Here is a 25,687-nt window from a genome sequence, read left to right as displayed (position 1 = left end):
ATAATATTTTTGACGAATAAAACCAGTTAATGTAGATTTTTTTAAAGTTACAGTTTATTTAGAGTGTGCGAGGTTTGGGAATTAATTTGATATACAACTATAAAAGGCTAAATTATTATTCATAGTTGCTCTTTTCCCCTTCGATTCATGTTAGATTAATTAGCTGTGCAATTGGATGTGCATTTGATAAATAAACTTGTGATGTTTCTATATGGACTCATTGTTTCATTGTTCTGATCGTGTGAAGACAAACACACAGTTTAAGAGACTTAGGCCCAGTTTCACAGATAAGGTTTAGATTAAGCCAGGATTAAGCCTTAGTTCAATTGGGATATTTAAGTAGCTTTAATAACTGTGCCTTAGAAAAAAAAAATGACACTGACATATTTTAAGATGTGCTTTCGGTTAAAACAAATCAAAAAACATTTTACTCCGGGAATAGTTCAAGCCTTGTGAAAAACTGGGAGACTGTTTGATGTCAAGAGAAACTCGAGACAAATGGATATACTTCAATGAAACCACTGAGAACTCAATGAAGTGTGAGCATTGAATCTTCCTCCGGGATAGAGAGAGAGAATCCGTCACACACAGATCAGGACTATTATTGGATGTATGGATTACAGTAATCCAGAGCACACTAAACCCTGCTGCTCATGTAGTGCTCACTACACAGATCTGATCATCAAGATGGACACCAGGATCCTCACTGTGTTTCTGCTGCTGGTCATTCAAGGTTTGTGTGAGTGAGTGTGTGTGCGTGTGTGTTCATACCAGACTCAACAAAAATTAAGAACATTGTGCTAACGTTCCCATTAAGTTCTGAAATTATATTTCTGAATGTTCCTGAATGTCCAGTTTTTTAAATGTTTTTTCTTGGTTGTGTGAACGATAAGGGAACGTTCTATTTTAACATTCTTCAAACATTATGGAATGTTACTTTTAAATGTTCTCTGAACATTCTAAAACAAGAAGTAACATTTAAAAAATGTTACAACTACCAATTTTTTTTTTTTAACATTCCATTGACGATAAATAATGTTAAATAATAAAAAAAAATTATGTTTGGTGCAATTTTTTTAGAACATTATTAAAGGCCAGAACGTTTGTTAATAACATTCAGATAACCTTCACAGAAGTTGTGAGATAATTCCCCGTTAGCTTCACGGTCTGCGTGTTTGTGTCCCACTAAGTCTCTGTTTCCTGGAACTTGACTGTTATGTATTTGGACTATAGCAGATTTTGGATCATTAGAACACAATCACCAAGCGTTTACCTGTGGATGAAGATATAAAAAACTAGTTTGAATGAAGGAAATAAAAGTTTGCAGAATGATTAATTTATGGGGAATGAAATTTGAGCACTTTACCTTACTGATTTTGATCCTTCAAAAAAAAGATGGATGGATGGATGGATGGATGGATGGATGGATGGATGGACGGATAGATAGATGGATGGATGGATGGATAGACGGACGGATGGATGGATGGACGGACGGATGGATAGACGGATGGATGGATAGACGGACGGACGGACGGATAGATAGACGGACGGATGGATGGATGGACGGACGGATAGACGGACAGATGGATGGATAGATATATTTCTTCAATAATGACCTGTATCTCTGATCTCTCACAGCTTTCATTGGCATTAACACACAAGGGGTGAGTATATATGTGTGTGTGTGTGTGTGTGTGTGTGTGTGTGTGTGTGTGTGTGTGTGTGTGTGTGTGTGTGTGTGTGTGTGTACATGTGATAGTGTGTGACTCCTGCATGTGCACATGTGTGTGTCAGGAGTTAGAGATGCCATGGCCTTATGAGGAAGAGGAGGAGGAGAGTGTGAAGGAAGTGACGGAGAACCAGACGCCGACGGCCTGCAACTGTGACTGTCAGGATCGAGTTCCACCCACCGGGACTCCAGCAACCTGGACCTCCGTCATCAGCACCACACCGGACACACACACCGGCCCGTACCAGGAATGCATGCCGGGTCAGTCGCCGCACATCTCTTCAAGTACATCCCTGGTCGAAAGTTACACACCCCTTGCAGAATCTGCTAAATGTTATTTATTTATTTTTTATTTATTAATTATTGGAAAATTCCTGTGATTATTTTTTTTAGTACTGTCCTGAATAAGATATTTTACACAAAATGTGTTTACCTATAGTCCACAAGACAAAAAAAATAGTTGAATTTATAAAAATGGCCCTGTGCAAAAGTTTACATCCCCTTAATTCTTAATACTGTGATACCTGGATGATCCACGGCTGTTTGTGTGTTTTGTGATGGTTGTTCTTGAGTCTCTTGTTTGTCCTGATCAGTTAAACTTCAGGAAAATCCTCCAGGTCCCAAAAATTTATCGGTTTTCCAGCATCTTTTGTATATTTGAACCCTTTGACTATGATTTTGAGATCCATCTTTTCACAAGAAGGACGACTGAAGGACTCGTCCGCGAGTATTATCAACAGGATGAAGATGTGTGCATTTTTCATATTTTTGTTTAAATATAATTTTTCTTCATTTAGTACTGACCTTCGAAAGCAACAAAAGATACTTACATGTTTCTCAGAAGACAAAATTAGTACAATATCTTCAAATTAAAAAGTTTTCACCCCCTGAAATGTTTTTTTCTGGAGCATCAGTGAATGTTTCAACCTTTAGTAACACCTGTGTTTGAGTCCCTCAGTCATCCTCCGTGTGAAAAGATGGATCTGAAAATCATAGTCACTCCTGGAAAGGGTTCAAATATACAAAAGATGTTAGAAAACTGATGAATTTTTGGGACCTGGAGGATTTTCCTGAAGTTTAACTGATCAGGACAAACAAGAGACTCAAGAACAACCATCACAAAACACACAAACAGTCATGGAGAACGACAAACAGTATTAAGAATCAAGGGTTTTGACCACTACTACAGGACACATTTATAAAATTACATTCCATGCAAATACATAATTGCACATACAAATATGCATGCATTTTCAACATCTGACATTATATCAGATACAGCCGTCATAGATCAATAGATCATAGATGAGCAAGTTAGTTAATGTTAAATGTTTACATCTGTTTATATCTGTCTGTACAACACCTCCAGTTTATTGACATAGATATTTGAAGGAAACTCTATTTCCCTCTTGAGTCCTGAGGAGAACAGTTCGTATAAGCAAGCTCAAGAGCTCAGTTTCCATCCACCTATTTTTATGCACATTTTAGGATATCACATAAAATAATGCTGGATGGAAATGCCAAGATGCATATAAATTCTCTCTATCCTTTTTTTATTAACAAGACATAGTTGCATATACAAAACGAATGGACAAATGACACATACACACAAGTACACATAGAGGGGAGAAAAATATAATATAAATATATAGATGTATAGATAGTGTATATAGGTACAGTAATAATTTTAATGAATAGGTTATTCCAGTGTGATATAACATTATTTGATTTTTTTTCTTTTGTGAAAAAAGAATTATAGATATAAACTCACTGAGTGATTAATAGAGATCTTAGACAATTTGTAACAATCATAATAATAATAATAATAGTAATAATATTAGTGGCAAGAGTAGTAGTAGCAGCAGCAGTAATAATAGTAATATTAACAACACTACAACTGACAATAACATTCATAATAACAATAATAATAATAATAATAATATAACCTCAGTTTTATGCGACTTTAAACCAGTTCGTAAAATAGTTCTAGTTCGTTAAATTAAAAAATAATTAAAACATTTATGAGCTCGATTGAGTTGGATCCATTTTTTATCCGATCAGAAAACGTGCATAAACTACGACGGAAACACATTTTCCCAATAAATTCATTTATGGGAATCTTAAAAATAATTGGACTTACAATGGGACGCCATAACTGGAGAAACCAAGGGACTAACTTCAGAAGTGCACACTAAAGGCCATTGCACACTGAGTGTGAGTCCGAAAATTTCGGATGTGAATTTCAGACTCCGTGTGCAATGGCCTAAACGGATACAGGGCACGAAGCCAAGAGGCTTTAGAGCGAGTACATGAGTAACGATCATCCGTGATGCTTCAGCTGAAACTGATGACACATGAACCTCTGAACTCAGTTTGACAGAGTAGCGAACATTACAATCAAAATATTAAAAGACAAGCAATAATAAAACTAGAGGGACGGCCTGCAGGAGACGACGAGAGACAAGCTGACCATCAGAAACATCATCAGAACAGAAAGCAGTGGCTTTGAGAGAGTAGAGAGTGCCAGCGGATAATCTCATGACTAATGAATGTGATGCCCAGATTACCGGGCCTGAAATAGTCCTGCGCCCTCACAAACTGCTGGAGTGCCAACCAACGGGATCCTGATCTTCATTCACTGTGCGTTCACACCGCCGCCGGCGAGAGCGTCAAAGTGGCCGGAAGTCATTCATTAGGCTTGTTTGAGATGAGCAAAATCTGCGCAGAACCGATCACCGGTGATCAGCGCGTAATGCATGCCGGTTAGAAATGTGTCCGAGTGCGGTCCGCCTTGCTCTGATGTCATGCTGACGTGTGTCAGAAAGCTCTCGCGAGCGCAAGGCGCACGTGTCGGATTCTGCAGTCGCGCGCAGTTGCTCTCCACCGACTGCGCTGATCAAAAGCATGATGGGAAACGAGTTGCTGACGACACAGCTTAATGATGATTGGTTTAACCCCTTCAGACCTGAATTATGTTACCAGTTTCTGAAAAATATAAAAGTACATTTTCCCAGCTCTTGATGCTTCTATAAATGAGACCAAATACAAAAATTACAAATTTCAATACTATTTAATTGCAAAAAAAATTGTCCATCTCAATGGACGTCAGGTCAAAACAGTAGTACTTCAAAAAAAGTTACCAACATGACATAAAATTATAAACATAACAATTGTTGGCCTATACTTTAAGCTTATAACATATTACCTTTTTTAACTTTAATTTAACATTTCAACTTTAATTTTGAGGTTTTTGTTTGACAGATTTCACATTGTTTGTAACAAACTAAATAAACCTAGGAACCTAGAGTCATTTCCTGTGTGCATCTCTGAAACAATTTCTCTGTGACACAAAGCAGTAGTGCACCTTGCACTTATCACAGAAGATGTGTGTTTTCCCAGAACAACCTTCCAATTTGCATCTTGTTGCTTCTTTTTTTGTATCATAATTTGGCAGGTGGTCAACCATATCTTTTTGGACTTCAAGAACTGGCCGCCATTCCCTTGCCCCTCTCTTTTGTCCAGCTTCATCATGTGGAGTTTGAGAGGTACTGGCTTCGTTAGAATTGCTTGGCCTCCCTCGTTTTTTTTAACCCTGTGGCTTCCCAGAACACACAAGCACTTCGGCCACATTCATTTTGAATTCAAGGAGATCCATGAATTTCTGTGGCTGAGTTCTTTTGTATTCATTGTCCCTGCGATACTCAAGCCAGCTATTCACTACAGCAACATCAAAAGCATGAGTAATCATGCGCAGTGGCCATTTGCGGGACTTGATATCAATCCTGTAAAGGCTGATTAGCTGATCAAGCTTGTCCACCCCTCCCATGCCCCCGTTGTATTTCTTCACAACCTCTGGACGCTTGACCTTCTCAAACTGCCTCTCTTTCTTATCTCACCTCTCAACTTCATCTTCATCTCCAACACCAACAAAGTTGGAGGCCAGTACAACAGAGCGGTTATCAAATCACTTCACTAGAACAACTTTTCCATCCCTACTTCTAACTTCATCATGGTTTCCCCGCGTTTTCTTAGACATTTCCTTGTCTGTCTTCAGTGGCGGATTTGCAAAGCGGCAAAGCCTTGCTGTTCCAGCAGCATGGATTTTCTTTTCTGCAAGAACTTCAAGGACATTGTAGGTGGTGAAATAGTTGTCAAAAAAGAGCTTGTGGTTGGGAGCCTGGATTCTCTGGCACAGGTGGAAGACAACAGAAGCTCCATGCCCTAGAACCTTTTTACTTTGCTCAGAAAGCTCTGTTGTGGCACCTTGATAGATGAGGAAATCATAAGCAAGCCCACTTTTGCCACAGAGGAAATACATCTTCACTCCCCATGGTGAAGGTTTCCCTTTGATATACTGGAGCACAGAGAGTTTTCCTCTGAAAGGCACAATCTGCTCATCAATACAGAGATCTTCCTCCAGTTGTAGCTGCAGACAGCGTTTCCTTATGGACTCATAGATTGGTCTGACCTTGAAGAAAACATCAGTGTCTCCAGGAGCCCTCTTATGGTTGTTCACAACATGCAGGTTGGAGCGGAGTTGAAAAAAACGATCTCGAGACATGGTTTCCTTGAAAATTCCAATATTGATACTGGAGGACCAGTACATTCTCACTCTTGGAAGACGAAGAACTCCCATTGCCATATGTAGCCCGACAAGGACTTCAATCTCAGAAGCTGAGGCATGTTTATACCCCCTGACTCCATTTTGTTCTGCATATATGTTGGTCATTGTGCTCATCAGCTCAAACATCTGACTTGGAACATACTGCTTGAAGTAGGCGTGTGGTGTTAGTGGCTCAGGGGGGTCAGTGGTGGGACTTTCCCAGGTTGTTTCTACTGGGGTAAAGCGGGTGTGACGACGCCACTGAATATCACTCTTTTGTGTGATGTTTGTAAAAGGATCATCACCAAGTACTGGTTCTACATCTCCCTCATGCTCATAATCTTCTCTGTCTTCTTGATTCTGACTTTCCTCTGCCTCAATCTCAATTTCTTCCCCTACTACTGGTATTGGCTCATCTCTGTCCTCCCCTGAAATTATTACCAAAAACTGTCCCTTACAAACAACTTCATCATACAAATTTTATATTGTAATTTATTTTTACAGGACATAAATGACACTGTATATCCAATAAAACAATATTCAATACATTTAGGGTCATTTAATTGTGTGAAAAGTCTTAACTAACTAACTATCCCTAATTTTCATTCTACACTTACCAATTTTTGGAGATCTAGCATCATCTGCATTTCCATCTCCATCTTCCTCATCACTCCACATACAGTCAACATCTGAGATATTTCCATCAGCTATGTGTTCAAGCACGTCAAGAACTGTATATTCTGCATATTAAATAGTTAAAAAATGTATTAGTACTGTGATATAGATTTCTTTTTATATAAGACATTTCAATTAGCATTACTGGAAATGTGATTTCAGTAACAGGCTTTCGAACCCACTGTCCATTCTAATGGACAGACACATTTGAAAAAATCCTGATTTAAAACTTGCAATTCTACAAATGATTTTTAACTTTAATTAATAAGTTCAATCCTTCTATTTTACAGACAAACTATGAAATACTGGCAAACATATACACATATTTGAATAAAACCATAGAAAATGTTGCTTACTTCTGTGTTTGGAGTGAAGTGCTGCCATGCTTCTCTTCAATGTAGTGTGTTTTTTTTAAATTACCACATGCAGAGCTTTACTGCCATTTGATTGGATGACAAGCGTCCAATCTCATGGACTGCAGGCTTTAAATGTGAAATGCTCAAGAAGTGAAAAAAAAGGGCTGACATGTGATGTCCATTGTAATGGACGCAGGGTCTGAATGAGTTAAACAACCGTGATGTATTGTTCTCTTTTAAAACGTTTGATTTTAAAACTCGGATATCTTGTTTTATGTGTAGGCTATGTGTAGGCTGTTATGTGTGAATATTCCCAAACTCTCGGACAGTGCGATCTCTATGGGTTATGCAATGTCATTTTATTATATATATAAAAAACACATAGCCTATGTCTGTATTAAAGATAAAATAATTGATAAACACTTATTTGGAATGGAATTAAATAACAAGTAGCCTACTTTGGGTGTCTTGCTCATTATATTTATTTTCATATAAAAGCAACAGAACTTAAATTACATCCAGTTTATTAGCAACACTGGGCACGGGCGTGAATCCCGGGAATCCCGCGATATCCATCACTGATCTCGCAGGTGTCAGATCCACTGCGAGAAGCGAGAACTGTCCGGCTTGCCTGCGCTTTTCTCACTCCTCCTCTCACTGCAGCCGCCTACTCTCGCCTTCATTCAAGGCGAGGCAAGGCGCATCTCAAACAAGCCTATTTTCAATGAGAGCCGGCGGCGAGCTCCGGCGAGAGCGTCGCGGCGCGTCTTGTACGGTGAGAGCGGCGAGGAGAGTTGAAGTCCACTGTTTCCAACTATTTTCAAAGGAAAGTAGCTAACGCCTTCCCTAAAAGTCGCTAAATGTCGCTAGATTACGTCATGTTAATTAGCATATCCATGACGTCATCGCATCGTACTTGCGTTCTGCCTGCCTAATGTGTTTTCTCTCTAAACTCATGCTCACATTCTGTATTTTAATATAATATAATATAATATAATATAGCCGAATGTCCAATAAAGCTGTTCTCATTACCTATATTATTTTTGTCAGACAATAGAATAAGTAGCTATGATGAGGCTAGTGAGTGACTCAATTTTTTATTGTGTAAAATTATCTGAATTGAGAGAGTTCGGGAACTGGGTGAAAGCTCTGTGATAGTGAGTAGCCTATTACAAGTAATAAGCATAAGAAAAGAAAGAAAATTAAAATTGTCAAACAAAACTCTTTTAAAAAATAAAACAAAAGAGAAGCCGATAGACAAGTCCTTTTTTTCTTTTTTCTCTTTTCTTTTTTTAAATTTTTTTATTTATTGAACATTAATTTACAGGACTGGCGCACGCTCAACACATGAATGTGCTGCTGCTCGACTCACGGTACTGATCCACTTTTGCGACACGACTGAAGCGTGGTGTCGCACGCCTCTCCACATTTGTAAGTTGATGGGCGTTCCTCAAGTTTACCGTTATGGGCGTGGTTTTGACCCAGCGGCCAGTCTAGAACAAAGGCCCCTCGAGAGACTACTTCTATTGGATAGACGCGTCGCGTTTGACGGATTCATTTGCATAAAGATGGGCATCGGCCAGCTTTTTGACGCGCAGCATTTTTCCCAAATGAAGCGCCGCCTTCCCGGGTTGCTTTGCGGGCGCTTTAAAGTTGCGTGACGTCACCCATAGGAATAAAGCGGAGTGCGGCGCGACTGAAGTGTCGCACGGACAAGTGGATCAGTACCGTCTGCCATTCACTGAACAAGGTAGACGCAGCAAGCTGCGTTCACACTACACGCGACCAAGCGACACGATACCATTCATTTTCAATTCTGAGCGGGCGACTTCCGGCGACACGCGCGGGCACGACCGTTGGCTACTGGATGGGGCGTGTCTGGCGACGCAACAAAGTTGAGATCAGTTTAACTTTATGCAAATTAAGAGCGACTTTCGGAAGCGACAACCAATAGGAGCAGAGCGCGCATGATCCTTCTCCACATCATTGGATGTCATTCATAAAGGCAACCAGTAGTGGGAACGCCCACTAGCGACCTCATCACCAGCCACTGGCGACATGCAGCGACAAAGTCGCTTGTAGTGTTAACAGGGCTGTAGAGTGACGGCAGGGAGAAAGTAAGACCTCGCGCTCGCAGGACAGGACTGGCAACATCTGGAGGTTACTGAGGTTTGTCTAAAAAGTCGCTAGATTTGTCGCTAGTCGCTTTTTTAAAAAAATGTCGCTAAAGGGGTCTGAAAAGTCGCTAATAAATAGCGACAAAGGCGCTAAAGCCCCGTTCACACCGCCAGCGACACGCAGCAACAAAGCGACATAATCCCATTAATTTCAATGTAAAGCTGCCGACACGAGCGACATTGACCGTTGGCGACAGAATGTGGGCGTGTCAAGCGACAAGAGACAAGCGACAAAAGTTGAGAAATTTCATCTTTATGCAAATGTGAAGTCGATTTTCGCGTGCGACAACCAATAGGAAAGAAGTCTTTCAGTGGAGCTCACGTCACCGTCTCGAGTGCAGGCAAGACAGAAGAGTTCGAGGACGATTTCAGTCGTTTATATTATTTGACTGTAACCACATATATGTATATAATAAAATTGATGCATGGAAAAATAGCTGTCGACAGTCTCAGTGAGTTTAATTCATACATTTATAGTTCGAGTAGTGTAGTTTTATGATGCAAGTTTAGCACTGTTGCTGTTCGTTTTACAGATTCCCCTGCATTATGTCTATTAGGGACAAGAAAATCGATTATGTGTCAAATTCGAATGACGTTTTAGTAATTTATGACAGTATGAGTGAGTTTAATATGTTGATTGATCGATCGTTAATCTAGTAAATTAATTTAATCCACTGAACACTGTTAATAAAAAACACTCTCCCAACAGCATATACTGTTTCTTTTGAGCCTAATTCATAGTCACATTAAAATTGTATAGTTGTATATATCACTTGTGATGGTATTTTGTATAGAAATGGCCAGATGTGCAGTCTACCAATAACATTAGAGCGACAGCACTACGAACGCCCACAAGCGACTTCACAGTACAGAGCCGAGTGTCATACAGCGACAAAGTCGCTGGCGGTGTGAACGGGGCTTAAGTTGGCAACACTGTAAGTCAGGTCAACTTTATGGTAATAAGCAATGACGCGGTCCGGCGGCAACCGGCGGCAACCAATTGGAATATAGAAGTGCTCCGTTTGAGAGGAGTCCAGAGAACGCAGTCCTGTAAACTTTGGTTCCGACCACATTAGTTCCCAAGCAAAATTGAGGAGGTTGATCATTTGAATTTGATAAGAAGGCACGCAACACTATTTATAGGCAATATTTTCGCGCTAGAACGCTTGTTTTTCAGCGGGAATGCAAATTATAATGGCACTTAACCATGAGCACAAAAGCCACACCACACAAATGGCTTTCATTTTGTTTATTTCATTAGCAAACATGTCACTATAATTGTTATGTTTTTTCCATCGATCAATTTTCTGCAAAAATAACGATCGACATGCTTGTTTGCTTTGTGGCCCCGTTAAATACAGTTGTAAAAAAGACCACGCGTTCGATCTACGTCAGAGCATCAGAGCGTCCACAAATCTTTCCACGGCGTCGCTGGCAGGGCGGCGAGAGCGAAATTTGCCGCTCTCGCTGGCGGCTGTGTGAACGTACAGTCAGGCTGGAGGACACTCAGACTACTAGAACTATAGATGAGTGGAGTTTGATGTTGGCTTGACAAAGCCAGGTCTGAAAGCTTAAAATAACTTTGAACAGCATGAAGGTTTTACTCAGAGAAAGCAAAAAAAAAAAAAAATGACTAGCGTGTTTTAGTAATTTATTAGCAATCCCATATTGTACAACTTTCTAAAGTTTTATTTTAGGTTTTATGTCCTTAAGATTATATATTTGCGGTATAAGTACCAAAACCATCTCAATATATATTTTTTACAGCTGCTTTCTCAGGAGCTCTGCCAAGAACAGGTCGATTTTGGCCTGTTGTTTTCTGAGTGACCCACCATTGGTGATTGAGTAGTTCTGACATCACAAATATACAGAAGTCACAACGGCTCGTGAAAAGACACAGCTACTTTATCCAGGCTGTGTGCATTTGTTTTGAAACTTATATGGTACTTTCATAACCCCTAGACCTCAGTTATCATGAAAAAAGCCAGGAAATTTCAGGTTTGGCAATATGGGACCTTTAATCCAAAAACCATTGAAAAATCCTATCAGGTTTTTTGTCGTTGGACCAAAACCCAAACCTCAGTTTGACTTCCAGGAACAGGTGGATGGAGCTTGTGGAATATAAATCACATTCAGCATGATGTTCTCGAGATTTCTGGCACGTTTTGAGGATGATTTACTCCTCTTTTCCTCAGAGTGTCCCTACCACACACCGCTGGGATTCGAGGCGGGATCGGTGAAGGCGGATCAGCTCACCTGCTCAAACCAGGACCAGTACATTGGCTGGTTCTCCTCCTGGACCCCGAATAAAGCCAGACTCAACAGTCAGGGGTTTGGGTGAGTGTCTCAGAAAAACCGAATTCCCTTGCACTTTATTTTACAGTACGTGGACTTACAGTACCTAAGAAAGCACTGTTGATATAAGGTAACTACATGGGTTAAGGTTAGGATACTCCGGCAATAACAAAACAGGCGAATCTCACTCATCCAAAATCTCAGAAATAACCAGTAGCGAGTGTATGGAGTGTGTTTATTACATGCGAGAAAATAAATGATCTGAGAGAGAAAAGAAAAAGTTTGAGAGAAAAAGTTATCACACTGATAGCAAAAAAGCATTTCATGAGAGAAAAAACAATATTTGAGTGAAAGTTTTCATACCAATAGCAAAAAAATAATAATATTTAAGACTAAAAAAAGTTTTGAGAGAAAAGATTTTTCTCATAGAACATAATTTTTTTTTTATTATTATTTCTGAGATAAAAAATCTCTCTCAAAATACTTCAAATATATATATTTTCTGCTATCAGTGTGAAAACATTTTCTCAGAAAAAAAAAAAGTGTTTATCTCAAAACGCTTTTCTTTGCTCTCAATGCAATTTCTTGCTCTCGTGTCAGGATTTTGCTTTCGCTGTGAAAATTGTGTCATGGGCGGGGCCACGTTCCTATTGGCCAGTCGGGTGAGCATCGTCTTGTCTTGGGAGTCGAACTGAATCGTTACCATAGAGATCATTACACCATTGTTCGGTAAACCAATCAGTACACCAATGTAGAAACAAGCTCACTACTCACTAAATAAGGAGTGAAACTATCTAAATCAAAACATTCATTTGATTTAAAAATAGTATAAACCAGGTGAGTTTGCAAGTTTACCTAGCATGATGGCTAATTAGCAATTAGCTTTAGTTGCGATTAGCTGGCTAATAATATAATACACATTCATTCATGAATATGAGTGCTATTTTTTAAATAGCGGCCCCTAAGTTAATAACCAATGATCTTTACAAAAAAGGTGAATCAATCAAAACTAACTTTAGCTGGACAATAACTTTATTCTAGAACTGCTGTAAAGCCAAAACAATCTCTGTTACTGTCATTTCCTATTATCACTGTAAAGTTGCTTTGAAACAGTCTGTATTGTTAAAAGCGCTGTATATGAAGGTGACTTGACTCTAGCAGGTAAAGTGTGTGTCCTCTCGGTCTCAGCTGTGCCTGGCTGTCTAAAGCCCAGGACGCGAGTCAGTGGCTTCAGATCGACCTGCAGGACACTCAGGTGGTGTCCGGGATCATGACTCAGGGCCGCTGTGATGCGGACGAGTGGACCACCAAATACAGCCTCCAGTACCGGACCCACCAACACCTCAACTGGGTCTACTACAAAGACCAGACCGGGAACAACAGGGTAAAGCCTGAATACAGCCGTACAGTTAGAGAGATTCTTCTTAAAACTCACAGAGAAGCTTACAGACTCACCTCTGTAACGGTCAAGCTTTAATATCTATCTATCTATCTATCTATCTATCTATCTATCTATCTATCTATCTATCTATCTATCTGTCTATCTATCTATATATCATCTACCTATCTATATATCTATCTTTCTATCATCTATCTATCCATCTATCTATCTATCTATCTATCTATCTATCTATCTATCTATCTATCTATCTATCTATCTATCTATTCAACTGTTTATCTATCTGTCTATCCATCTATCTATCTATCCATCCATCTATCTATTATCTATCTATCATCTATCTATTCATCCGGTTATCTATCTATCATCTATCTACCATCTATCTATCTATTTATTCATCCGTCTATCTATCTATTATCTATCTATCTATTCATCCATCTATCTATATCTATCTATCTATCCATCTATCTATCTATCTATCATCCATCTATCTATCATCTATCTATTCATCCATCTATCTATCTATCATCTATCTATTCATCCGTCTATCTATCTATCTATCTATCTATCTATCTATCTATCTATCTATCTATCTATCTATCTATCTATCATCCGTCTATCTATCATCTACCTATATCTATCCATCTATCTTTATATCTATCCATCTATCTATCTATCCATCCGTCTATCTATCTATCAATCATCTATCTATCCATCTACCTATCTATCTTATATATCTTTCTGTCTATCTATCCATCCATCCGTCCGTCTATCTCTCTATCTATCTATTTCTCTCCATTTATCTATCCTTCCATCCATCCATCCGTCTGTCTATCTATCCATCCGTCCGTCTATCTATCCGTCCGTCCGTCTGTCTATCTATCTATCTATCTATCCTTCCATCCCTCCATCTCTCCATCTATCTATCTATCTATCTACCTATATCACTCCATCCATCTATCCTTCTGTCATCTATCTATCTTTCTCTCTATCCATCTGACAATGCTTAGTATGACAAACATCTGCAAGGTTGTTGTTCAGTTTAATAGTCTTGTTCTCTGCGTGTGTTACTCCGTCAGGTGTTCTACGGGAACACGGACCGGTCCTCCACGGTCCAGAACCTGCTGCGCCCGCCCATCGTGACCCGGTTCCTGCGGATCCTTCCTCTGGGATGGCACACACGCATCGCCATCCGCCTGGAGCTGCTCATGTGCATGAACAAGTGTGTGTGATTGAGGAGTCACAGTGGCGGCTGCTGGCTTTAATAGAGGAGGCACACTCAAAGTTTAGCGCTCGGATTGTTTAAGTACTTTCAAATGGCTTTTTGATCACTTATATATACCTGAATATTCATAGAAAACGACACAGACATCAACACTGCAAAAAATGCTTTTCTTACTTAGTTTTTTTGTCTTGTTTCCAGTCCAAAATATCTAAAAATTCTTAAATCAAGATGCATTTACTAGATGAGTAAAATGACTTAAGATATCATGTCCTGTTTTCAGGGGGAATTAATCAAAATTAAGTGAGTTGATGCATAAAAAAATCTAAATTATCTGCCAATGGGGTGAGAAGGTACAAGATTATTTTCCTTACCCCATTGACAGATAATTTTGCTTTTTTTTAAGCATCAACTCACATAATTTTGATTAATTTCCCCAGAAAACAAGACTTAATATCTTATGTCATTTAGTACTTTAGTAAATGTATCTTGATTTAAGAAATGTTTGATATTTGGACTGCAAACTAGACAAAAATACTATGTAAGAAAAGCATTTTTTGCAGTGAAAACAATATAAATATAAGTTCCCTCACCTAGTCCCATCCTATCATCACTTGCAGTAAATAAATCCCTCCTCCTGTCCTTTTAAATGTCCGTGTTAAACGCACGTCCGGTCGTTTAGTTGCTGCTTTATTTTTGATTTGTACCTGTTGTTTAAATGGTAGTTTAGTAAATTTATTTGCGATCAAATATTAAATATCTCTACTCTCCGATGATGTACTCTCCTACATCAGCAGTAGCGGTTCAAACTAATGTCACGTAATTTACGCCCCGTCGATGATTGGCTGATATACCAGCCATGTGACTTTTCTCAACACTCCTAATCGCTGAAAGTGAAATACTCAATGGTGATTAAATCATTAATTTTTTTTTTTTTTTTTACTAATGGAGGCACAAGTCTCCAACTATGGATTTGCTTCCCCTTCCCTTTCTCTATTCCTTCGCGTTTCGCAGATTCGGCACATTCTGGTTACACTTACAGAGGTGAAATTACAAACAAGAAATACATATTCCCTCTTGGCTCTCAACGAAGGCGGTCGCATTTTCTCTCCCTCCCCTTACCTCTCCTGCTTTGCTTCTCTCGTCAAGTCTTCTGCCTTGTACTTGAGAGACTCTCGCTACACTGCTCTCCAAAACCAAGAAATTATGGATTTGATCAACTGGTCTCTCAACGCAAATGACACCATCTTCTCGACGAGAAGCTTGGGTTTGGGGGAACCTGACTGCCCTGCCGGGACGTTCGCAGCTGGCTACACGATGGACGCGTGGGAGAGGTGGCGGGTTGTGTGTCTGGTGGCTCTTTCCGTGGAGGACATTGAAGATATCTACCTATTCGGCACCATGATAACAGGTCTTCTGCTGATTGGATTAGGCATTGCCCTGGTTTATCGAGGAACTAAGCAGACGGTGACAGCTGTCAAAAGCCCCGCAAGGCTGCCCGTGATGATTGAAGCGGTGGGCAGAGCTGTCAGCACTCAGACTGGGTCTATGAACCACAATATGGATAACATCATGGAGAAACTCACAGCTTTGCAAAGGCAAATGGATCGTTTCAGAGACCAAAACGGACCAGGAGAATAGCCTGTATAAATTGAATGCGGCTACTCGCCCGAAGACCAAACAATCCCAATCTTATCTGTTTCGGCACCCCCCTACCAGCACTGGCCTTGGCCAAGGCCGCTGCTGGAACAACAACTCTCCCGGAAGAGCACTGCAGTGAGCCGCTCTTGCGTTCCTTCCCCGACTCCTCAGACACCTGCTGATTGTTGACTCTGCCTGGGACATGATCAAGGTTGTCTCCATGGCAACTTGCTGTGTATCGCTATGACAATCCTGCGGACTGAGGCTCCTAGATTATGGTGCTGGCTTAGCGACTCTCTCCAGGCCTACACACACATGAACTTACACATACACAGATATGCACCTAACCCACACCCCATCCCACGCCTTCACCGTTTCGTACCCCCAGTCTGACAGGCGGGTCTGTGACCAGCGCCATAATGGCTGCAGGACCGGATGCTGCTTGCCTGGGCTGGACTACCTCCATCCCCCACTCCCAACCGTGTTGCAATGTCTTGTTTGTAGAGTGTACTGTTTATGTGCTAATGTTGCTGAGGTGTTTTTTCCTGTTCCCAGACTGTTCTCCTTACAGGAGCATAGTCTGGGGGTCGCCTTTTTTTTCTCCTCACCTCTCCTCATGTCATGCTGTATTTTTCTCAAGTTGGCGCTGATTATAGAAGCCTTATTAACAGTAACCCCTTATTACCAAAGCAAATTCCTTGTATGTGCACAACACTACTTGGCAATAAAATTGATTCTGATTCTGATATTCTGAGACATTAAATTTTGTGTAGGCTGTGCCTCCCCTGACGAGCCGCCACTGACTCCAACAGCTTTATGTACCACAATACTGAATTCAAACACACTGGAAACTGGTCTCAGATCAGTAGGTAAAGATTACTTTATAACCATACCTCCTGTATGTACAAAATTAAACAAATAACCACTTTTGACTTGTTGTGGCCGAAATTCATTATCAAACCATCATCACTGCGTAAGAGACACTCTGAAACCAAACTGTCTTTTGAAAGTATTTATTCTTGCAAGAAGGACTCAGTCGCCACACAGAAGTTACGCTGTGGCATGAGTGTTGGGAAAGTTCACTTTCTACATGAACTAGTTCAAAGTTCAGTTCACACATTTTAAAATGAACTAGTTCAGTTCATAGTTCATACTTTAAAATTTTGAACTAGTTCATAGTTCTTTTTTTCCATATGTTGCTGCGAGCTATTATTTTTCAAAATGATTGCCATAGCCCATATACAGGTGAAACTCGAAAAATTAGAATATCGTGCAAAAGTTATAATTTTGATGATTATGGTTTACAGCTTATGAAAACCCCAAATTCAAAATCTCAGAAAAATAGAATGGGCCTCGAGTCAGTTAGCGTAGTGTGATTGCGTAGAGCTACGTCACACGTAGGCTCACTATTGGCCGACGCTGGTCATGTGTGTGATGCGTGTGACGTACAACAACAGAAGCGCTGCGCTGTTACACTAGTGAACTGACTCGAGGCCAGTGTTGGGGGAACTTATTACAAGTAACTTGAGTTACGTAATCAGATTACTTTTTCAAGTAACTAGTAAAGTAACGCATTACTTTTTCAATTTACATCAAAATATCTGAGTTACTTTTTCAAATAAGTAACGCTAGTTACTTTTTCACATTTATTGACTGACAGCTCTCCTGTCCCCATGTTGAGAGAAATAAAGTGAGGTGTTGTGTGCATTTGCATTGAACATGCATTTACTCATCTCACTTGCACAAAAACATTCAGTATTCCTCAAAATGAATAAAAACAGTCAAATGCAATCTCAGAATTTTGTGCAAAAGTTTTATAATTAACTATGTTAAATTACACAAATATACTTTATGTATTTAATCTCACTTTATTAACCAATGTCTTTGCTGCTGACCTACAATGATCTAATTCAACCATACTAATAAGCAAAAATGACTTTAGATTAGGTTTAGAAATAAGAGTGTTGAACTTCCTTCTCCTGTATCCTATTGTTATTTAATCAAGAACAGCAGCAGCTGAAAGGTTTGTTTGAGCGGCGCCCTCTACTGTACAGTAGTAAATATGCATTTCCTTCAGCCTTAGGCTTCTTCATTTAACTTTTGATGTGAAAGGGCCTTAACAATTGGCAAAAATAGATTGTTTTAGCTGTTATTAAAAAACAAACAAACAAACAAGCCCATGCAGGTGAGAAAAAGTAACGCAAAAGTAATGTAACGCATTACTTTCCATAAAAAGTAACTAAGTAACGTACTTAGTTACTTTTTTGGGGAGTAACGCAATATTGTATTGCATTACTTTTAAAAGTAACTTTCTCCAACACTGCTCGAGGCCCACAGAGAGGGAAATTAATAGTTGAAATAAAGTCGTTATTTTTGTTTTTTTGCACACAAAAAGTATTCTCGTCGTTTGATAAACTTAAGATTGAGCCACTGTAGTCACTTGGATTATTTTAAATGTCTTTAATAACTGTTCGGGGAACAAGTGTCAATCCCTGAAGAAGCCTATGGAGGAGTGATCCAGCTCTCAGATTTCATCAAAAATATCTTAATTCGTGTCCCGGAGATGAATGAAGGTCTTACAGGGTTGAACAACATGAGGGAGAGTAATTACTGACAGAATTTACATTTTTGGGTGAACTAACCCTTTAAGGCCTGTTTACGGTGTGTTTTATCCAGGTTTTTGCTCTATAGAAATCTGGCACCCTATTGAACGAAATTAAACTGAGAGAGCATGGCGTTCACAGACACCAGAATGAACGAGTTCACAGTAACGGTCATCAGGCAGTAATACAGTACGTTCAGTTAATGTTCGCCCAAAATATGAACGAGTTCATGAACAACACTGGTGGCATGAGTGAGATAACACCAGGAAGGGCTGAGCGATCTTCATACCAATCTCTCCAAGGTCTTCACCGAAGCAGAGCTCCTTTCTTCCACATTCCTTAGAGAAAGAGACCACGGCTGCTAGCCTTGATTTATTACTCACTAGCACAAGAGTACTAAATGACCCTGTACTAAATGACCTCTGACCTCAGAAAGCAGATGCTCCCACTCAGCCTTTCCCGAGATGTCTCGGTTCTGCATTTCAGATGTATGAACATACATACATTTTCTCCTCCCATACATACATTTTCTGTTCCCATCTCCCTCTACAAATTTGAAAAACATGTTTGCAATCACTGATCAGTGAATATAAAAATTTCGCTACAGACTTAAAGGTGCATTGTGTAATATTTCTGAGGATCTATTGACAGAAATGCAATATAAGATCCATAACTATGTTTTCAGTGGTGTATAAAGACCTTGCATAATGAACCGTTATGTTTTTATTACCTTAGAATGAGCAGTTTCTCTCTACACACACCGCGGGTCTCCTTACATTGAAATGCGCCGACATGTTTCTACAGTGGCCCTAAACGGACAAACGCGTTTCATACTACGTTGCTCTTCGTGCAAGGAAGCAAGCTTAGTTCAGCGAATAAAACACTGACACAATGATGAACAAGTAACAATAATATTCACAATAACAGTTTTACTAAATAATTAAGTAAACATAATTTCTTAATTTATCCTTGTAAAGAAACCTCATTGCTGAACTGGTACTCTCTGCTGTCTCATCACTTCTGACATCACTTCCTGACGGCCACCGTAACTTTTGTTGGTTGCAATTCGTAACTTCACCACTAGATGCCGCTAAAAATCACACAGTGCACCTTTAAAAGAGCCAGACTGAGATATTCTTATCAACGACTTACTGATCTGAAACTCAGCAAAGTTGTCAAAAAAGAATAGTCTTTTTATTTGTCTTTCTGTAATGACAACTGAATAAATTTCAAATTAATTCCTTAAATGAGTCAGTGTTTATCACAGACGTAAACATTAAAGATTTGCACAACTACTGGGCTTCTTCAAAACTGAAGGAACGAACAGACGAAGCCTGTAAGCAGCTGTTTCTCACTCAACACAACTCGCCTGTAGTCGAAGAAACACCTAAAAATGATTGATAACTGTGTAATTGATTGACCTCTTGACCTTCCCCCGCCCCGGTGCCCTAGCGACGACCTTGGGTAGGAAATGACCTATGACCATTGACTAATTGGCTAATGTCTATGACCTTGTGAGTATAAGGTGTCCATTGATTCATTTCTGAACTTTGACACGTTACACTGGAAGTCATGAGGGTTATTTCTGAGCTCTGACATCAGGTTGTGTCTGTGTGTCACAAGCAGCTATATTTCTATATCTAGATTTCACACTAAAAGTAGAAAAAAAATCTGTTAATTAAGAGAATATAAATAAAATGATAATATCTTTCAGTTTAAAAAATAAACACTTTTATAAATTTACTGAAACAATTATTTTAGTTTTAGATCATCTTACATGTTCAGAGAGTTCAGAAGAAGCTCCTGACACACTGATGTCCATACAACATGAGTGGATTCACAAAAATGCAATAAAATACAAAAGATCCCAGAGTGTTTCTCTCTCACACCAGCGCTTGACAGTGTGTGTTCAGAGACGTGTGTGTGTGTGTGTGTATGCGATGTGCCATTGTGAATGTTTTGCTAGTGCTACATTTATTTCAAAGTATAATCTTAAAAGTTTAAATTAAATCTTTTAAAAATAAAAGATTGTTAAATTAAATATTTAAAGTCTTAATAAAAACAAATATTCTACATCGATGGTCTGTGGTAAAACTTGATTTTTATTTATTTATCAGGGGTGTGTAAAATAATTAGACATTTAAAGTGTCACAAGTCATCTCACACACGTGAAATGTTCAATATATCCTTAAGTTGTATTACCACATATCTTCAGAAAGAGAGAGAGAGCAGAAATGAAGAGATTGATAAACTGAAGCCTCAGACTGCTCTGACTCCTGATCGCCAGCGTATCTTCAGAGAAACATGTTCTTGATAATAATGTAATCTTCAGGATATAGTGACAGACCCTGTGCATCATCTCACACATGTAATGTTAGTCCTGTCATGATTCTGCCTTCGTGTCCTTGATTTTCCCTAGTCGTGAGGCAGGAATCATGCGCATGGCCAATTGTTTGGGCCATGTGCTTGTTGTCTCGTTTTCTGTTATGGTATGTGGGGAGATGAACCCAATCGCAGACAGTATGCAATTAACACGGTTTCATTCAGACAAAATAGGGAAAACAAAACCCACGATGGGGCAAAACAAGGCTGGTGGGCAAAAACAAAAACTAACAACACTAGACTAAGACTTGACAGATAACTAGACAAATAACTAACAACAGCAACAAGATCAGGATTTTACAAGACAGAGTTCTTCACAAGCTACTCACGGGAAGGTCTACACACAGGAATTGTATCACAGGATACACACACTGAGAATCACAATGAACCGGCACAAGACAGCAAACACAAGGGGATTAAATAGGCGAACACTAATGACGAGGGCAGGTGAAGCCGACTAGACTAATGACAAGACACGGATAACAAGGGGGCGGGGTGACGTAACGAGACAACAAGCACATGGCCCAAACAATTGGCCATGCGCTTGCACACAAAACATGATTCTGTCATGATCCTGCCTCACGACTAGGGAAAATCAAGGACACTAAGGCAGAATCATGACAAGTCCGCTAACCAGAGCCAAAGTTTTGTTCATACTAAATTTTATTTCAAAGCTTAATTGTAAAAAGTTTAAATATGACATTTTAAAATGAAAATATTGTTTAGATTAAATATTTAAAGTTTTAATACATTCGTATCTTCTATTTATCTTTTAGAAGACTACTGTAATGATTTTGTTTAACGGTGACTTAAAGTATAATTTTCATTAAACAACGTCTGTTCAAAAACTTTAGATTGTTGAAAATTTTAAAGAAAAAAATGTACTTAGTCGTCTTTAATCTCATTTATATGAAAACATTCAATCAGCATTTTTGTCCATGTTTCAATTTTTATGCGCGGCTTTCCATAGCCATAATGATTTTTGTACTGTAACTGCATATCCCATCCCGTACACGTCCATCACAGAAAACTGCATTTTTACAGTTGCTAAAAAATCTAATAAATAAATTAATATAATTTCTAAGCTGTTTTGCGCACGCACGCGCGCGCCCGCACGCACACACACACACACACACACAGTTGGTTCCATAAAATTAACTAATCTCTATTTTTAAATTAAATTATTCAAAATCCTTACATTCAAATGCAAATTGTGAAAAATGTAGATTCTGTAATTATCTTTAAATAGTTTAGACTAGTAACATGCAGATGTAAGTTTATTGTATAAACAATTGGTTTGTCTAATCCAAACCGTCTGTGAGTAACAGAGCCAAATGCAAAAAGTGTTGCAACTGTCGCCGGTCTCCCCAAAGCGTTCATGCATTGAGTCTGAAACACAGAAACATCAGAGATGGCAGAGAGAAGAGACTCGCGTCCAGTTTTCAGACATTATTCCTTTAAAAAACAAAAACCTTCTGAGGTTTCACAGCTGAAACACAGACTGAGGAGACAGAACTCGCATCAGACTGAACGGCAGATCAAATCATCATCTGATGTCTGAGCTTTATGATGTAAACTACGACTCTCGGCTGGACAATCAATCATGTAAAAGATTCTTTACTGTTGATTCTCAGAGGAGATTCACAATGGGTCGCCAGTTATTGACTGCAATACATGTGGAAGAGGGATTTCGCCATTTGTTATTTGTATGTGTCCTCGGGGAGAGACGAACTCCAGCATCGCCCATCACACACACACACACACACACACACACACACACACGGGTCTCGGTTAAAAGCTGCAGAAGCCAGAACACACACTCAACACTGGACCTCTGAGCTTTCAGCAGTTTCTCCGCGATTATCCTCAGCGCTCAAGATGGAAGGCAATTTTAACGGTAAGTACAATTTAAAAGTACTGTCTCTTTAGATAACACGGTTTGTGCAGGTTTTATGAAAGACCTTTTTAAGACCAAGTAAAGGAAACCTACGGAATAAATTAAAGGGAACTCAATACATCACGTTCTCTAATGTACATGTCAAACACAATAATAAACACTATTAGCAACACTTCAGTCTTGCAAAGTACAACTTATAACACTCTAAAAAAAATGCTGGGTTGTTTCAACCCATGTTTGGACAAACCCAACCGCTGGGTTTAAAATGTAATTTAAAAAAATTAAACCAACGGTTGGGTTTGTGCATATTTGAATTTGATATTTAATGGAAGCTTGTTTCTGCCACGAAATAAAACAATTTAAAAGATTATTGCGACTTTTTCATCTCACATTTCTGAGTTGTTTCCCTCACAGCGAGTTATAAAGTTGTAGAGTAAGAATAGGACGTTTATTGAGTCAGAATTGAGTGATATTTAACTGTTTTCTCGAAGGTTTGAGTTTATATCACGCAATTCTGACTCTAACTAGCAAATAGCCTATGACTTAACTCGCGATTATGACCATTTTTTTTCTCCGTGTGAGTTATAAAGTCCAATTCTAAGAGACTGTTTTTTCTTATCTCAGAATAGTGAGTTTATATCACTCAATTCAGAAAAAAAAAACTCAGAATTAAGATGTTGCAATTACCTTTTGCATTTTTTTATTCTGTGGCGCAAACAAGCTTCCATAACTGTAATTCATTTTTGGAAATAAAAATGTGTCTAAAGATTCTTAAATCAAGATGCATCTACTGCAGATACAAAATGACATGAATATGAAGTGTAAAAGATTCTTCACTGCTGAATTGAGCTTCACAATGGGTCGTGAGTTAAAACACCTCGAGAGAACATCTAAAGTTTTATTCTTACCAATGCCAGTCTGATGCTCCTGTGGAATGATTGATGTTCTGGTGAGAATAAACTTTAGATGTTTCCTCGAGGTGTTTTACTGGCGACCCATTGTGAAGCTCCTCTGAGAATCAACAGTAAAGAATCTTTTACATGATTGATTGTCCAGCCGAGAGTCGTAGTTTACATCATAAAGATGATGATTTGATCAGTCTGTATTTCAGCTGTAAAACCTCAGAAACAGTCTCTGAATATGACAGAGGTTTTTGTTTTTATAAGCTTAATACACTGAAGGAATAATGTCTGAAAACTGGGCGCGAGTCTCTTCTCTCTGCCATCTCTGATGTTTCTCTAATTCAGACTCAATGCATGAAAACTTTCACTTACTGGATCCTTGGACTAAAAACTTTCAGAGTTTAGCGGCTTTTAAAGATCAGATTGCAAACAGATATATTGAATATCAAGTTCTTGCAAACCATACGACATTTAGGCTATTGCCATGACTTTATGAATTTCAGACTTTCTGCACCTGTGGAAGGGTGAATTAAGACATTCTTAAGGAACCCTGAAAAATAAACAGTGTTTGGTGTAATTAGGCTACTTAACTAATTTAATTACCCTATAGTAATGTATTTATTTATTCCCTTGAAAAAGAAAAGGGAATATGTTTAGTTTTCTTAATTTAACAGTTACTCCTGATGTAGGCTAAGTGCGTTATATCGCTATAGAATAATTAGGCTAGGCTAAAGCTAGTGGATTTAACGTCTAATGCTAAAATGTATGTTTTAACGTGGCGCTCTTCCTTTTATTCAGTTCAAGAATAATTCATGCAAGTCAACTGTATGTTGTTTATTTGATTTAATTAAAAGTAATATTTACGGCGGCCCTTGTATTGTTCAATTGCTTGCGATTTAGATGCCTAAATAGTAACGCGTACTTTTTAGAGAGAGAGTATTTACACTTTTCAAGATGTTACAACTAATTAATTACTTTTTAGAGTAACTTACCCAACACTGAAAAGCTTTTACCAAATGTTTAAATTTTTAACATGCGTAAAAACATTCAGTCGAAGGAGCAGAACGCCTTGCTTAGACAGTGTCAATCTGTACATTTCTGCCATTATTTAGGGTAGACTGTGTACAGTTGAGACACCTTAAATAACTTGCGTACGCAGCAAGCACAAGTTGTGATTTTTGCTGTGCACATGTGTATTAGTGTCCTCTTTGATCATGGGAAATTTTAACAACGTAAACATATCCAATCCGAAGATATCACTTCACCATGCACACTCCACAATATATAGCTTATTATCCTTATCTGACTGTTACACGTAACTGGTATCATCACTAACGTTATTCTGTGCCCTAAAAACTGGCATATTTCATGGTATTGTGTCATGCAAGATCACTGCAAAATCTAGAGAAATGTGTGAGGTGGCCAGCGGGGTAAGTTGAGCCACGTGTATCTGTACCCCCGATAGATTTCTATTAGGAAACACACTGTTTAGTTGTTCAGTGTTATGATAACTGGTTTAACGTCGTATTTAGTTCAGTCGTATTTATCAAGCATAGGACGCAAATGAAAATAAAATTTGATATGTGTGATATTTAAACTGTGTATTATTAATAAATATATATTAAATATATTGTTCCCGTTTTATATATTTTAACCAGTGCTAAATAATTTAAATGGATGAATAAATAAACATGTTGACCAATTGTTTTTTTTTCTTTATTTGTCTTTATTGATTATATTTGCAATGCACATTTAGTTTCCTTTACATCATTAAAAATGGGTGTTTCGACTGTACCTCATGAGACA

At 38.8% G+C, this 25,687-nt stretch overlaps 1 protein-coding gene across 1 annotated transcript; it reads left to right on the top strand.

The window, feature by feature from the left end:
• Positions 1–403: 403 nt before the first annotated feature.
• Positions 404–17,029, top strand: rs1b (retinoschisin 1b). The gene is made up of 6 exons (XM_077218023.1): positions 404–733; positions 1,639–1,664; positions 1,795–1,990; positions 11,736–11,877; positions 13,024–13,219; positions 14,314–17,029. The coding sequence occupies exons 1-6, from the start codon at positions 613–615 to the stop codon at positions 14,464–14,466; spliced, it is 834 nt and encodes a 277-aa protein (XP_077074138.1). The 5' UTR covers positions 404–612; the 3' UTR covers positions 14,467–17,029.
• The last annotated feature ends 8,658 nt before the right edge of the window (positions 17,030–25,687 follow it).

The sequence above is a fragment of the Siphateles boraxobius genome, unplaced genomic scaffold, assembly GCF_051911475.1.
Source record: "Siphateles boraxobius isolate OS27281-9 unplaced genomic scaffold, OSU_SipBor_1 77, whole genome shotgun sequence".
Classification (NCBI taxonomy): Eukaryota; Metazoa; Chordata; class Actinopteri; order Cypriniformes; family Leuciscidae; genus Siphateles; species Siphateles boraxobius.
This window is presented reverse-complemented; position numbering and strand designations above follow the sequence as displayed.

Bases quoted from the DNA above. Each gene is read 5' to 3' on its own strand.
- rs1b (XM_077218023.1), top strand. From the start codon at position 613: ATGGATTACAGTAATCCAGAGCACACTAAACCCTGCTGCTCATGTAGT. The intron at 734-1,638 runs GTTTGTGTGAGT...GATCTCTCACAG, and splicing joins TCTGCTGCTGGTCATTCAAG to CTTTCATTGGCATTAACACA. The intron at 1,665-1,794 runs GTGAGTATATAT...TGTGTGTGTCAG, and splicing joins TTGGCATTAACACACAAGGG to GAGTTAGAGATGCCATGGCC.